Raw genomic sequence first — 16,415 nt, forward strand, 5'->3', positions numbered from 1 at the left:
CCTACTTTTGACTGCTACTATATGTCTAGAAGCTGGGAAGCGTTAGGATTTGTGAAATAATTTTCCCCTGTGTTCCTTGGGGAATAGGTTGCTTCTTTGAAAATGGTATATATGTATTAACTGGGGTCTGAAAGGAGGTACCATCTCACAGAATCTCTTCCTGTGTGCTGTGCTATTGGGTTGTCTCTCTTTCGCTATCCTGTCTGGTTGCCAATCTCCCAGAATTCAGGAGTGAGATGATCTCTTTACTTTTCTTGTGTGTTTCAGGGCCCTGTTTGATTATGATCGGACTCGTGACAGCTGCCTACCAAGCCAGGGACTCAGTTTCTCTTATGGTGACATTCTACACGTCATCAATGCTTCTGATGATGAGTGGTGGCAAGCAAGGCTGGTAACTCCACATGGAGAGAGTGAACAGATTGGTGTAATCCCTAGTAAAAAGAGGTGAGCTGTCAGGGGTTTTAGCAAGGTTTTACCTGACTTCTTTTTCTAGTTCTCTCTGTCTCTCCTCTCTCTTCTGTTCTCCCTCTCCTTCCCTCCTTCCCTACCTTCCTCTCTACCCTCTGTTTTTTTTGTTTTGTTTTGTGAGACAGTGCCTTCCTCTAGCACAGGCTAGCCTGGAACTTCCTACATAGCCTTGGCTGGCCTCAAACTTGCTCTAGTCCTGTTGTTTCTGCCTCAGGCACGTCCCAGTCTTTGTGCTTGTCTTTGCCTGCGAGTTACTTAAGTACACTGTGCAGGCCTTGTTAGGCCTTTTGGAAAGAGTTAGTACTTGGGACATGGTACTCACCTAATAAACCAGTGTGAGGGTTCTACCTGCTACAGCCCATTGCTAATACCTTGTACTGTCAGTAACTGGACTTCCTGACTCCTAAACAGGGTTGAAAAGAAAGAGCGAGCTCGATTGAAAACTGTGAAGTTCCATGCGAGGACAGGGATGATTGAGTCTAACCGGGTAAGTGGGGATCCCCACCCTTTCAAGGCAGTCAGCCAGGGTATGAAGAGGGGCTTGGAGTTTGGTCTGATGTATAGGAGAACTGGAAGGCATGAATTGTTCTCTGTTATTCCAGGCTCTGTCCTCCTAGGAAATTGTCTGTTTTTTAGCAAGCTGAAAGCCCACAGGTAGTGTGTGGCCCTGCTGTTGGGTGACTGGCTCCAGAAGTGGTGAAGCTGGTAGGGAAGATGAAAACACTCCTGGTTGTCTCCTGGCAGCAATCGCTGCCAGAGCCTTGGAGACCCTGAACAGAACCTGTTGTTATCATCTTGCCAAGAAGGCCATCCCCAGAGTTTCTGCTTGCCCTCAGACAGCACTGGAAAAGGAGACTCTCCCATCACTCATTTGTTTTTTTTATGAGTTTTGCAGCAAAGGCCAAAGAACTTGTGGAGCAATAGAGGGAAGAGAAGCATGGAGTAGATGCCTGTGTATCAGTGGTATCTTAAGGGCTGTGTGTCTAGGAGGCAACAGTGAGTTTTATTCTGTAGGAAGGCCAGTGAGTGATGCTTGACTGAGTAGAGCATCTAACATCCCTACCACATTTTCCTGTAAACATAATTTCCTCTTAACATCAATTTTCATTTAATCTCATAGACTCCATTTGTGAAAGATGGTCTTTTATTTAGCTCATCATTGTCTCCATTTTAGTTTTTCTTGCATGCTTTAAAATCCATTGTTGTTTTTTTTTTTTTCTTCTGTCCTTCCCCGTCCATCTTCATGTTCTTTCACAGTTGGTCAAAACGAAACGTAAAAAGAGTTTTCGCCTCTCTCGAAAGTTTCCATTTTACAAGAGCAAAGAAAACATGGCCCAGGAGAACAGCATACAGGAACGTAAGTAGCAGCAGAGTCCAGAGAGCAGACCATTTGCAGCCCTGTCTTCTTAGTTCTCAGTTGACCCTTCCCCTAGAAGGAGTTGGTGGCTGCCCAAGCACTTGTTTGTGTGCACCTGCTTATTTGTAGTCAGGATAGAACCTGGCCTGCACAGGGAGACGCTAGGTCCTATTTGTCCAGCTCCTAATTTAGATTGAGTGTTGGAGGCTCTAAGTATCTCCAAGACACCTCTGCTGGAAGTGTGAGACAGAGTTGTGCTGTTGTGATAAGGAATGGTTTTTAGCTAGTATCAGGGTTAGAAACTGGTATTTTAAAAGAACAAGATCAAGGGACTAAATATTGCTCTCCTGGCTCCTGCCTCTTGTGTTTTCTTTCCCTTAATTTCATTCATGTATGTTAAGAGAAGAGCCTGTTCCCCACATCCCTAAAGCTGGGCACTGCTTCTGGAATGCACATGTGTGTGTAAGCACACAGAATACCCTTATGACTCACAGCAGGCTTTGTATTATGCCAGGTACCTGCTGAGCCAGTTACCACAAGAAAACCTTCCTGCCCATATGAGCTGATGTAGACACAGTGTTACTCAGCATTATCTAAATAAAGATTTGTTGAAAACCACAAAGCTCATTTGGTAGAACAGGCAACAACACTGGGCTGCATAAGGAACCAATTCAATCTTGCTAAATCATCTTACTTTACCACATGCCTCAGAAACTAGTTACGTTGACAATAACTTTAACTCCAGGTCAGGTTTGTACAGTAGGTTCTCATTCATGTCATTGTGAAATTGTATATGTCTCTCATTTACCAATCATTCCTCCATCTTTCACGGAGCAATCTTCTCATCCAGGGCTACAGGGTCTGACAGGAGACTGAGTAGTTCTGGTAGAAAATGTCCCCTAGTAGGCCCACCTGGTTTATGATCATGTTATGTGTGGGTTGTGGCCACCTGGGGTAACCCTGATAGAATGAGGTGTCTTCATCCGGATGAAGATTAGGCCATACTGTTGGGCTTGCTCGGTGACAGGAGATAGAGTAGATTGATTCTGCTGGTGAGCAGTGAGAGCCTGAGATAAAGATCTGAGGTAATATTGCCACAGTTTATTACCAGATAAGCCCAGAACCTCCTCATGGAGCCCAGCCTGGGACCTGTCACAGTTTAATGGCCTAGCCAGCTAGGGGTGCCCATTGTCTTTTCCCAAGGGTTGCAACTGTCTGGTACCTGTTCTCTAGAAACCAAGCTTAGGGAAGCTCTTTATACCATACCACAGAGAAGACTTTGAGGGGCTTGGACAGGCTGGGTGTTTTGGGGGAAAGCTCCCAGGGTGCTGATAATTCTGTCTGCACACTTGGCATATAGCCATGTCTCTTTCATGCACCAATGGGAGATGTGTTGCAGGGGCAAAGCAGAGACGTGGGCTCTACAATTAATTATACATTTTTGGTCAGAGAAGGGGCTTTTGAGCCTTGGAGTGTTGCCTGTCATATGCTATGGGTATGTGGGCTATAGACTACCTCAGAAAGCCAGTGTACTAAGGCCTTCCGGCCACAAGCTGGATAGCATCAGGGTTAGATGTCTTACCTGACATGGGATACTCTTTATTCAGCAGATGTCTTCACTTCACTGTAGTTCTATGTCTTCATGGGACTTTATACTCCTATCACTAATGCTCAACTGCCTCTGTATTCTTCCTTCCCTTCGTTGTTGTTCTGTTTTTTTTTTTTTGGCTTTTCCCTGGTTCTTTCCTTTCCTCCCCTCCTCTCCTCCCCTTCCCCTTTGTGTCCCTGCTGTCTGTGAAATCAGGACTTCCCTGGGTTAAGTGACGATTATTATGGAGCAAAGAACCTGAGTAAGTCACATTTCCATACCATTCACTGTATGTGCGGCATGAATGGAGATCATGGAGTGTGGGGGTGTAGGGGACATGGGTGAAAGTGAAGGGTTGAGGGAGGACAATGTCTGTGAGACCCTTTTCTCATGGCAGGGGGAAATGTGGCCCCAAATGGCCCCTGGTATTCTAAGAAATTTTTAGTATTCCTGCCTGTGCTTTCTTTCTACACCTCTCAGTGTTAGGGTATGAGCTTATGGGCTCCACAGAAGTGAGGTGGGTCCAGGTGCACGGTCAGGGTGAGGGCTCAGCTGATGTTCAGCTTCCTGTAGAGGGTAAGAACCTGTGGATTGAATCTCTTCCAAGTAACCCTACATCAAAAAGTTTAGCTTGGAAACTGTAGCTTTTCTAGTCCTTCTAATGGGACACAGGGTGAACCCCACATCTGAGCTATCCTAGGAGTTCAGCTGTTACCACAAGGCCAGTTGTCCATAGAGCATCTCTAAGAAGCCAAGCTGGCCTGGTGAAGATATCTACACTACCTTAGGGCCATGTTTAGTTAGTGATTTTATCTCAGAAAAGCTCTCACCGACATCTCCATTCTGGAGTGGGAATTAGGAGGACCTAGATGAAGGTTCCTTAGCTGCCATCCTTGCTTACTGCACATATCCAGAGGATAGCCTTACAGGTGAGCTCTGTCCACATATAGTCTCCCCCAATGAAGGATAAAGATGAAAGACAGAGGAGCTGTCCTTGGGGGATATTCAGGGACTAGCCACGTGCGTCAGACAACTCAGCAGGTCCTTGGGGAGGTGGGTACAGCATATCATGGTCCTGGCTGAAACGAGCAGCATCTCTCCATAATTTGGTGTGTCAGTGTCTCATTTCCATTTGCCTGCTGTTCTTTTGAGAGGGCTGCCGTGTCTATGCCTCCCGTGAATCAGCTCTTTGCTTGAGCTTTCTTGCCCACACTCCAAGATGGGCAGGTCCCAACTGTCTGTGATGGGAGGGGTGACTTGTCTTCCAGATAGTCTTCCTGGCTTGTTGTTTTTGTTTCTGTGTATTTGACATGTGCCTTGTGGTGGACCCCCGTCACTGCTCTCCTCAGCATTGGTAGAAGGCAGGCTCTGGCCTCACTGAAGGTCAGAGCAGCATTCCTGGTGACTGTCCCATCCATCCAGTGATGAGCCCCTAAGTTGCAAAGTGTCACATAATTCTGTACCTTGTACAAAAGGTACAGGATTTTCTCTCTATCTTGGGAGAAAAATGCATGAGCAGGAAGCATGCCTGGGCTTTTCTCTCTGACTGTCCCTATCCATTTCTCTCCTGCCCATTAGCCTTAGGAGATGAGTTTTGAGGGAAGATTTGGAAACCATCCAAATCAGCTGGCTTGATTCAGATGAAGAAACTGCTGTGAAAGGAAATAAGCCTTCTAGTGCCTATGGAGGGACTTGGCAAACTGAATGGGGCTCTGGGTATATAGACGAGGTGGCCAGAACATCAGGATTGGAGCTGTGCTTCCCAGTTGGTGGCCTAGATGTGGCAGGCCTCCTGTGGCCTGGCTTGGTTGGCATCTCAGTGTCTCACTCCTGGCGCATTTGAGTTTGTGCTGCATGTGACCTCTCCGTGGTGTGTTCTGAATTGGAGTCTCTTTCTTGTTGGCTTGCAGAGAGAGTGACATCCAACACCAGTGACAGCGAAAGCAGTTCCAGTAAGTGTGTGTCATGCTCCTGTGTCCTGTAGCTCCCCCATGCCTCCCAGCCAGCCATCACCATTCCAGTGTTGCACCGCTACCATCCCTACTCAGAGGCTGCTGCTCCTTTTAGCCATGTACATTTTGAGCCCCTAGAGATGCTGTGGCCAGTTCGTTTACCTTGTGGCATGGCATTTGTAGATTAGAGGGAGAATGAACCCTGTAGCTCTGGCTAGGACCTGTCTTGAAACCATCCCTGGGGTACTGGGGAGGGTAAACTGCCAGTGGATCAGGTCCCTGCCACAGGCATGTAAGGCATTTGAGACTGCCAGCTTTACAGATTGGCTCAGAGACCAAAAGTAAAATGACTGCTGGCTTCTACCTGTCTTTCTGGGCTCCTAGGACCACCTTAACTACTGGTTGGGTTACATAGTCAAGAAGGAAATTGCCCAAAGTGCTTTGAAAGCTCCTATGACTACAGCATTGAAGCCATGGTTCAAACTTCACAAGCTTTGGGAATGCTGGCTTTTGACGAAACACAGTGACTAGAGGACTTTAAAACTCCACCCAGGAGTCTCAGGCTTAGAAGTAGCTCTGTAGCAAGTATTGTGTGGCTCCAGTCAGGAATCACTGCCTTCCCCAGTACTGCTGTCAGCTAGTTTAGGAACTGAAGGTTCCCAGCACCAAGTGTCTGGATGACTGATTTAGGAAGACCTCATCATTGCCAGGTTGCATGGGGTCCACCATGAGGAGAGAGCAGGCTCAGTATTGCTCTTAAAGGGCACTGGGACCTTAGCTCAGATATGTACCACTTTTCTAGATGTTTCTTAGAGATAGGAGGTTGGTAAATAAATAGACCCCTAAAGGGGCAACATTAGGCCACAGCTTTGGGGATTAGGCTGTGTCTGAACTCCGGTAAAGTGACTCTGGTAAGTGTGTTTCGGCCATTTGGAGCTTCTCTTCAGAACAAGGGGCTATTGAACATAACCAACTACCACCTATAAGTAGTTCCCTAGATCTTGGGGTGGTTTGGTGGAGACTTCTTGGCTTCTGGGCCTTGGCCCATAATTGGGCAATATTTCACTGAATGAAAACAGCCCAGCCCAAGGCTGGTGAGTGACTCCTTAGCCTTTCTGCCAACAGAAAGTGAGACTGTTTTGTGGTGGGTGTGGGATGTGGTGAATGCTGCACATAGACATTCATCAGATCATAAAGTGCTAATGTATTTCCATTTTTGCAGAAGGACAAGAGGATGCTATTTTGTCCTATGAGCCAGTGACACGACAAGAAAGTAAGCCCACATCTGAGAGTCTTGCTTTTGTGACAGTCTCCCTGTCATGGGATTTAGTGCAGAGGGTAGCTTGGAGGCAGGGGAGGAGGAGACTTGGCATATATAGTCCTTGGCTCCTCCCAAGCATCACTGGGTGAATGCCATGCTCCATACACCTCTTGTGATAATTTTGCCCACTGCTAGGACGGCTTCCAAAGAGAGGATTTCTGAGGAAAGCAAGGGAAGGTCTGTTTCAGTAGAGGCAGATGTTGCTATAACGGTGGAGGACCTGTATATCTTCCTCTGGGCATCTGCTTTGCAAGAACCTTGCTCAGCAGCTAGGATCTCTGTGGAAATTGCTCCTGAATCTGTTGGAATGGGAGATGCTTACGATTTCAGACTTGCCTGAGAGTTAAGATTGTCAAATTTAAAGGCTCTTTGAAGTCTTTATAATTAAAAGCCAGAGAATAGCCATAGTTGCCTCACCTTGTCTGAGTAGTGGCCACAGAGCCTCTCTACTCTGAGGTGGGGCTGGCTGCCCCATGGGGCCTTTGTTCATTGTCTTGTGCTCTCCTTTCCCAGTACATTATGCCAGGCCCGTGATCGTCTTGGGCCCAATGAAGGACCGAGTCAATGATGACCTGATCTCTGAGTTCCCACATAAATTTGGATCCTGCGTGCCACGTAAGAGCCCAGGCAGACCCAGAGGAATGAGGTTTGGTACTCTGGGATGTGTGTACTTTTAAGGAAAGGGTGCAGGACCAGGGCCTTTTAGGACCTCCTGGAAGAGAGTAGGTAGCAACAGATATCCTCAGAGTAGGTGGATTGGTAGGGTTGATATCCAACTTGACTGCTTTGCCTGATGCTATGAAGTAAAAGTTTTGGTGGTGATGGTCAAGATTGGTTTTGTAAGTGGGGAGACACATCATTGTTTTGGTTTATGTTTCCCTGTGGTGCTGGGGATTAAACCCACGTCACTGTACACAAAGTGGTTTGAGGAATCATTTTTTGGGGTTTCTTAACTCCCATGCCAAGTTTTGCACCCTCAATTGGGAAGCCCCATCATTTTGGTCCACATTACCCCTAAGCATATAATATCTGGAATTTGGGAGAGAAATAGGCCAGATAATTTTTTTTCAAAATGCTTTTTCTCATTCATCTGAAGAACACTAGAGTAGCCTTGAGCCCTTCCTGTGAGAAAGGATGAAGTGGGCTTTTATAGGCCAGATCATTGCCTGTGTGGCACACAACATTTCCTTACTTCTTTTTCCTTCCTTCCTCAGATACCACCCGGCCCCGGCGTGATAATGAGGTAGATGGACAGGATTATCACTTTGTGGTTTCCCGGGAACAGATGGAGAAGGATATTCAGGACAACAAGTTCATTGAGGCGGGCCAATTCAACGATAATCTCTATGGGACCAGCATCCAGTCAGTGCGGGCAGTTGCGGAGAGGGTAAGCAGAGAGGAGATGGTCTGGCTCCCCTTGAGTCATGGAGAAGACAGATGCTTAGGCCTGGCATCCACTTGCACTCACATCCTGACCAAAACTTATCACTGCTCACCATAGCTATTGTGTCTCTCCATGTGCTGAGCCACCAGTCACAGCATATGTCTCTGTTGTGCAATATTCATTGGAGTGAGCCTCAGCCACCAGGGAGTAAGGCCCCTAGAGAGCAGTGACCTCTTCTGGGTTATAGAGGCTGTGTTCATCAGATTTCTTGTCACTGTGAAAAAATGACTTTGAGGAGAGATTGAGTTTTGGCTCATGGCTTCAGAGGTTTGTCGTTTGTGCTAGTGTGGGCATAGAAAAGCTGACCTGCTTCTCTGCTTAGAAGAAAGTAAAGAGAAACTTGTGCTTGGGGAGCTTTCTGTTTTTTCCCCTTTTTGTTTCATCTGGAGTTTCCAAGGCCATGGAATGGGGCTTACCTGTATTCAGGCAGTTCTTTCCCCTTATTAACCCTTTTTGGTAAGGTCCTCAAAGGTATAGAGCTTCAGTCATCTCTAAGGTACTTCTTGTTTAATATTTATTATTATTTTATGTGCTTTGGTGTTTTTTTCTGCATGTGTGACTGTGTAAGGATGTCATATCCCTTGGAATTAAAGTTACAGACAGTTGTGAGGTGCCACGTGGATGCTGGGGAATTAAACCCCAGTTCTCTGGAAGAGCAACCAGTGCTCTTTACCTCTGAGCTATAACCTGATCTTTGACAATCAAGATGAGCCATCACAGAAACAGGAAGTAGGCCCCTAGGGTGTGTGTGCCTGGGAACTTCTCAGGCCCCTAGGGTCTGTGTGCCTGGGTTCTCCTCAGGCTGATGTTTGAAATGCCACTGGATTTCTTGGTGGGGATCTGTAGACAGGAACTGGATGAGCTGATACAGGTCTGGTTTTTCAGGGCAAGCACTGCATCTTAGATGTCTCCGGCAACGCTATAAAGAGACTGCAGCAAGCACAACTTTACCCCATTGCCATTTTCATCAAGCCCAAGTCCATTGAAGCACTTATGTAAGTGTCTTTGGGGCTCAGATGACCCTGGAGAGGAAATAAAATAGATTTGTTGGGCAGGGCTAGGACCCAGAGAAAGCCTGAAACCAACTCTGAGTACCTGCTTTTCCTCCTGTTTGGGGGCCTGGGTGTGCTCCTCCCTCCCAGTTGGGCTTTTAGACTTGTAAGTTTTGAGGAGGGAGTGAGCCATGGGCTACTTTAAGGTGTCTGTTTAACAGATTTTCAGGAACCTTCAAATGTTTTGTTGTATTAAAACATGGGATCTTTGGAAATGTATTGTGTCTCTGTCTTTGGCAGGGAAATGAACCGACGGCAGACATATGAACAAGCAAATAAGATCTATGACAAAGCCATGAAACTGGAGCAAGAGTTTGGAGAGTACTTTACAGGTAAGAATGCAGGATTCCTTGGAGCCAGCCAGACGCTACCTCAGGGATAGGTAGACAGAGCTAAAATGCCTGGGGAGCTTTGCAGTCACCAAGCACAGCCCTTTCCCCAGGCACCCAGGTTTCCTGTCAGCCACCAGTTAGTCAGGTTGTAGCACATGGTGCTCCCAGGCACTGCTCTTGTTGGTTCCTTTGCTTCTTCTGTCTATCCCTATTCTTCCTCCTAAGGTTTTTTTTTTTGTTTTTTGGTTTTTTTTTTTTTTTTTTTTGGTTTGCATGTTTTGGTGCTGATAAATGTTTGTTGATGGTTTCTTAGTGTAGTGTTTAAGTTGTTTGTCAGTCTGCATGTGTGTACATGTCACTTTACAAGGCCAATTCCTAAAAGGTTGGGAAGATTCCCTTTAAAGTACAGTATTGGGTGTCTATGTGCAGACTGTTAATGAGTAATTCTAACTCCTAACATTGGGTTAGCCAAGTAAGGAATTCAGACATTATCCGCATGCCATGGGTCTTTGGATTCCCTTTTATCATCCAAATCTATGTCCTTGTTGCTGAGCTGACCTCTGACACAGCAGATGTGAAGGCCCCTAGGAGCTCTGCTGCTTGCCAGAAATTGTGGCTTTCTGCTCTTCCCCTGGGTAGCTGGGATTTTCCAAATCTTTGTGTGAAACTGCTTTAGAATTATAGGCTACCAGCCCAAGGCAGAGAAAAGCAATGGAGCTTCAGGGTCTGGCATGCAGTGGGTATCCAGCAAACATCTTTACAGTAAGCACACTGCTGTTGGTTGCAAGTCTCACTGTCTCAACTGTCTCTGGCAGTTGATGTCCAGCCTTGGGCTCTGGACAACTATCCAGCTAGATACTTCTGCTCTGAACTCCAGACAGTTAACTCAAGAAGCCAGACCCCGTGCTTCTGTGAGGGTCCATAATATCCTGGGGGCATCATAGGAAGGTTGTTACTAGAGGCAGGATGGCCAGGGTATAGGGACAGTATTATGGACCACAGTGATAATTTTTTTCTCTCTCTCTTCACTTTAGCCATTGTACAGGGTGACTCACTGGAAGAGATTTATAACAAAATCAAACAAATCATTGAGGACCAGTCTGGGCACTACATCTGGGTCCCATCCCCTGAAAAACTCTGAAGACTCCCCTCCAACCATTCTCTTGTGACCAGAAGAGATCAAGTCCCTCTTCCCTCCTTCCTCTTCATTCCTGTCCCTGTGGGGAGAACAAATGACTACTGTTCTTGTCCCCCTTTTTACATATGTTGTCAAAAATTGAGTTTTCTAGTCCTGTTCTTTTTTAAAATTTTTTGTTTTGTTTTAGTTTAATTTTTGGGATGATGCCATCTCACTCATCATGTGACTGTGCCCATTCCTGCATGGACCGTTCCCAAGCGCTAGCACAGGTGCAAATCCATCAGAGTTGTTGTTTTCATAAACACCCAGCAGAAGTGAAGAGAAGAGAGGAGGACTGATGGAAAGACAGACTCTGGACAACTGCACAGCTTGTGAAGTGAGCGAAATAGCCCATGTGATGAAGTGCTCCTGGGCATTTCTACCCCGTACTGCTGGCTTGCAGCTCTGAACGGTGCAACGTAGCAGCGACAGAAAGTATCTTATTTATATATAGATATATATATATGTAATTTATATAAAATATATAGAAATTATTATATATATATATTATACACTCTACTATAATATATATATATTCACATACATTGGGACTAGAAAATCTATGGAAGATGTCCATCAATGTTATTAGAGAAATGCTTTAATTTTCATATTCCAATCAGATGACATCTTATGTTCCACCTGGTTGGGAAGGGGTTAACAACAGTAGTTAAGTGCTATACCAAAGCACTTACTCGGATTTGGTCATTCTCTTCAGAGCTAGGGTTTGCTCCAGGTGGGGCCAACCTGCAGCATGAAAGAAGGGGCTTTGGCTGGGAGCTTGAGATTGGAGACGTGACTGAAAGCAGTTACTGCCCCTGCAGGGCAGTCAGTCCTGTGCAGGAAGAGAGAATGAATGGCTAATGATGCTCCGGATGAAATTGCCTATTGTTTTCTGCCGCCTGATGTGTCTGCATGAGAGGTTTCCTTTTTGTTCATTTTTAAGCTGCTGTTAAACCAAAACCATGTTGTGCTACTGTGTCAGCCTTTTCATTACTCCAAATTTTACTTTTACTATTTAAGTGAATGCATAGATTCCTATTTGCCAGTGTTCTAAAGGCTTGTGAGGTTCTGAAGGAGCCAGGCCTGGGATACAGCAGATAACTTAGGCCTGGCCATCCAGTCAACAGAGGGAAAACAGGGGGCTGGTGAGGGCAGAGAGTAGAACCTGGAGCTCGGAGTTACCAAGCTGAACTTAGCTGGGGTTCCTTCATGGGACCACTGACAGGGATGGGGAGGTCCTTGCCTTCCAGCTCTGTGCTAGGACAGTGGAAGAGCACCAGGCTTGGCCAGCCATGTAGTGAGTTGGATTTGGGTTCTTTTATTTTGCAACTGCTCCATTTGCCCTACCCCAGCCCCCCTCAGCAACAGCTGGTAGCTTACTGTTTCTTCAAGAAGAAAGTAGACTTTAATGCTGTAAATTTGAGCTGTAGAGCTAAGACTCGCTTACTGGTGAGCTGTGAAATCTTGTTGCTTTTTTCCCAGAGTCTGATGGCAGTGACTGGTCCAAATAGTTTTCCTCCCTTGGCCAGTACAGGCAGCAGGTGTGGTCCAGGCCCTACCCCACCCCACTGTGCTCCTTTGAAGCCAACGTGCCTCCCTCACCTCCACACTGGAGGGATGACACAGGGGAGAACGTAGAATTGCTTGACCCTTAATTGGGTTAGGACCATTGCAGTGTTGATGACACTTTTAAAGCACTACCAGCCACATTCAGGAACTCTGTTCACAGGTATCCTACCAGCATAATGAGGCTAACTGTGACATCTGGGGCCCAGAATTAGGAAAAAGAAAAGGCAGCAGCTTTCTCTTGGGCAGTACACTGGATTGAAGGCAAAGAGGGATAAAGCAACAGATGATTTGTGACTCTCATGAGGGAGGTGGGCAGGGAGTATTGATTCTCTGATGGTAAATGACGTGTCTGAACAATGCTCAGCCCTCCCTCCCAGGGAAGAAAAGCAAAGATTCAAAGTAAGCATGATAATAATTGGTTTACCAGTGTTCCTTCCAAGGAGACATATATTTTTTAATAAATGATAGTTGCAATGAACCATGGCTCGGAGACCTTCTTGAAGTGGTTGAGTAGGGTGTTTGGGGCCCAACACGAGGAAGAATAACTCAGACCAATGTTTTCTGGTGCCTGGGGATAGGGGAGCAGTCCTTGAGAAGGGTGTGGCCCTGGGTGGTTGCTGGATCCTTTGCTAAAAACGAAGCCAAAAGTGTATATCGGGGCTTCTGGCCTGGCCTAGAAGTTGCCCTTAACATTGTCAGCTGGTTAGGGCCCGTGTTCTTGGTGGCAAAATGGTGACACTTTTCTAAAAGTTATGTGAGGTGGAAAATGCTACCATAACAAAGATGCATGTTGGAAAATCAGGGGCCAGCCTGGCAGCACAGCACAGAGAGAGAAATCTGCCTGCCGGCTACCACTTCACCACAGGGGAGGTAGGATGTGCCCAGCCTGGAGAGGGTGGCAGTTGTCCTTATGGCTCTCAAAAGCTGGGAGAAGTGCTTGAAGCAGTTCTTTCTGAGCATGGCTAATGCCATGCAGGCAACTTGTGGGAAGAAACCTGAGGTGGTATTGCCATAATTAAGGTACAAGACTGAAACCTGAATGGTTGAGCCACCCCTGAGGTGTGTGGGCTGAACCCTAGGAAGCATGATTGCCCTCATTTGTGGGGTTTCATGATAGGCACAGAGCTTTCCTCCCTATATTCTCGATTTTTAGAAGGTAGTCCAACAAAAGGGGGCCCCTGAAGTGCTCTGTGGGGTTGAGGAAATTCACTTGACGATTGCTAAGGAAATAAACAGGTGGCTTGTAATCATACTATGCTGAGACTGTGTCCTCACAGTTGATGTCTCATCTTGTCTAGAGGACAGCTGGAGAAAAGTAAGCCTTAGACCAAGAAAACAACTGAGTAACCTGGAAACACCAGAGGGAAACAGGCCCTAGTGTGTAGGGCCAGACTGTCAACAGAGGTTTGTCTCTGTATCAAGTCTGCTACTGACTGCAGCCAAACCGGACTAAATCTCGTTGTCTCTAACAGGGAGAACTCCAACTATCCACAGGATGATGGCCACAACTAAAGAAAATACTTTGTTCAAGCTAGCACAAATTCCCAACTTTCTCCTAATTTGAAAAGTGCTTCCAGACATCAGCTCCTGAAAGTGAAATCTGCACTTGAAGCAAGTGTAGTAGAAGTTGAGGGGCCATGAATGAAGCTAAGGGAGCAATGACACGAGCGTTCACATTTCCAGGGTAGCCAGCAAGTTAGTGCAGAACATAGCGTAGGCCTAGAGGCCTCGCTGTCCACTTCGCGGGTTTTGTCTTTTGGCCTGGTTTCCGGCTGTGCTTCCATGGCCTCAGTTCCGCTAAACTTTATCCATTCAGTAATTTCCTTGGCACCTCTAGGTCATTATATTGTCATTGCGAATAACTTCTGAAGCCCAAATTCCACTTGCCTCCATTTCCTCAAAAGCCTCTGCTCCGTTATGAGAGAAAGCAAAACTGGCCTCCACAGCTCTTCAGTCCTCCCCTGAGGTTTTGATACCCACGCTTTGTCAGAAGCTAGAACTTCAAAATTGACACCCCAAAGACTTTGTTATGGAATGCCATCACCACCACTGGGCGTGGTGATTCCCTCTAGTGGTTTTTCCATATATATAAGACTGCATGAACTACCTCCTACAGCAATCCCTCCCTGCCTGCCTTGTTCATCAACACTCAGCCACAGAGGAGCAGGGGCAAGAAGTGTGCTGCCTGCCTCGCTGTCCAGCATGGTCCATTGCTCTTTGTCATGGCCTGTCTGTCATACCTTGGCTTTTTTTTTTTTTTTTTTTTGTGGCAGACCCTGTCCAACCTTTTGCTTTCCCTGAAGCACCCTCCCAGCCTGATTTTGGCTCATGTTCTTTCTCGGCCTGGAAATAACCACTCACCATCTCAGTTACCTAGAAGCTGCCTTAATCCATCAGTACTATGAACCTCATTCATGAGCTGGGTGCACGTCTGTAATCCCAGCACTTGGGGAGGCAGAGGCAGCCTGGTTTATACCATGAGTCTAGGGAAGCCAAGGCTACACAGAGAAACATTGTCTATCATTTTTTCCCAGAGTCTGATGGCAGTGACTGGTCCAGATATTGGTTCCTGCATTGGTCACTATGTGGATCTCATTGCAAGATCCACTCGGGAGGGAGTCTTGCAATGAGTCGGCCGCTTTGATGAAGGTGGTTATAGCTGTTAGGTTATCAAAACAATAACAATAACCACAACAAATCTCATTCATTTCATGCTGCCTCTCACGGGGCCACTCCCTCTTCCCACATGGATATAGAACCGACCTTCCCTTTTATGCATTGCCATCTCATTACCATTCACACATGCGTGTTCAATTGCCCAAAATAGCTGTAACGGAGATGCCTTATTACCACTGTTTTCCACGTAAGGACACTGAGGCACAGTGTGGTCATACATGGCTTAACACAGCCTATAGCTTAAAACAGCTGTGCTCCTAAGCATCCCAGCACCCTGTTCCCTCAAGATAACGTCCTGGCCCTGTTTATGTGCCTTTTCTCACAGAGCAGTCTACTGCTTTTTCACACATATCCCCAAGTGTTACCCCAGACAGTATATCAGATGAATGAGCAACAGTCTGTCTCAACCCTGGGGACAGGAATCTGCAGTCATGCTCTACTTTCTGACCTTGCGTCTTCCACTGGAATCTTGCTCCGTTTCCTTTCTTTCCATTCACCTTCAGCCAGTTTATCTTGCTCAGCTTATTCCCCTTCTCTTTTACTCTTCTGCCCTACCTAGAGATAACTGGCCACTTGCCCTGTGCCATAGACAAGTGACAACCCTGGTGCCCAACTAGGGCTATCCTTTAAAGCAATTAAGAGTACAATTCTACCAAAGTCTAATGAGGTCATTTGACTTACATCTAGAAGCATGGGTGACCTCAAAACAGCCATACCGTGAACAAGCTTTACCCCAGCATGGTTGAGGACTTCTCCATAGTTGTATAAGTGAAGTCTAGCCCTCTTCAATTAATCTTTCACACTCAATATACTCTTACTTCCTGAGACCACAGGACCATGTGCAGCTGGGGAAAGATTCTATCCAGCTGGCAGGGAGCTGCAGGAGGGCATGGCTGAGAGCTCAGTTAAGAGTGTAACGACTCTCCCCACCTCCTTCTATGATGAAACATCAATAGCCACTCTCAAAAGTGTCTTATACATAATCACAACTGCTCTGAGAAAGAGGATAGTGACTGTTATGCTCAAAGGATATCCGGTCTCTGTCCTTGTGTAGGCTACAGTCTTGGAAGTGATCAGTCAATAATCACACAAATATATATTTACTAACTGAGAAGTTCTATTATTGAAGGCTCCATGAGTAACTGTAAACAGCCTCCAAATTGTAAGTGGCCTTCTTCACCCTTCCTTCCACAGTTTACCCACTGTGGCCTAGGTTAACATTCTTAGGCGGCTATTTCTGACTCTGCCGATTTCCAGGTTAAACTTTTTCAGTGGCTAAGTTGTTTATGGGCTCAGAAAAGCATAGCTTTTCCTGGCTCTTTCTTTTGGATGCTTCTCAAACCCTAAGTATGCTTTTTCTGATACTTTGGGCTTCAGCACTCTTTCTCAAAAAGGCCTCATATTAGTCATTTCTCTGTTGCTGTGATACAATGCCTTGACACAAAAAAGGAAGAAAGAGTTTAGTTTGGCTTATGGTTT

At 46.2% G+C, this 16,415-nt stretch overlaps 1 protein-coding gene across 7 annotated transcripts in view; it reads left to right on the plus strand.

Moving 5' to 3' along the window:
• Positions 1–12,738, plus strand: part of Dlg3 (discs large MAGUK scaffold protein 3) — a 52,107-nt gene extending 39,369 nt beyond the window's left edge. For 4 of the 7 annotated variants that reach the window (XM_021627880.2, XM_060375451.1, XM_021627881.2 and 1 more), the window contains 10 exons: positions 268–444; positions 880–955; positions 1,726–1,825; positions 5,324–5,365; positions 6,588–6,638; positions 7,200–7,301; positions 7,901–8,073; positions 9,016–9,125; positions 9,423–9,514; positions 10,549–12,738. In XM_021627880.2, the coding sequence (XP_021483555.1) occupies positions 268–444; positions 880–955; positions 1,726–1,825; positions 5,324–5,365; positions 6,588–6,638; positions 7,200–7,301; positions 7,901–8,073; positions 9,016–9,125; positions 9,423–9,514; positions 10,549–10,655 (1,030 nt within the window). In that variant the 3' untranslated portion in view covers positions 10,656–12,738. Of the gene's footprint in view, positions 1–267; positions 445–879; positions 956–1,725; positions 1,826–3,629; positions 3,676–5,323; positions 5,366–6,587; positions 6,639–7,199; positions 7,302–7,900; positions 8,074–9,015; positions 9,126–9,422; positions 9,515–10,548 lie in introns of all 7 variants that reach the window. The other 3 variants (XM_021627877.2, XM_021627878.2, XM_021627876.2) reach the window with 2 other exon arrangements.
• The last annotated feature ends 3,677 nt before the right edge of the window (positions 12,739–16,415 follow it).

Source organism: Meriones unguiculatus, chromosome X, assembly GCF_030254825.1.
Source record: "Meriones unguiculatus strain TT.TT164.6M chromosome X, Bangor_MerUng_6.1, whole genome shotgun sequence".
Classification (NCBI taxonomy): domain Eukaryota; kingdom Metazoa; phylum Chordata; class Mammalia; order Rodentia; family Muridae; genus Meriones; species Meriones unguiculatus.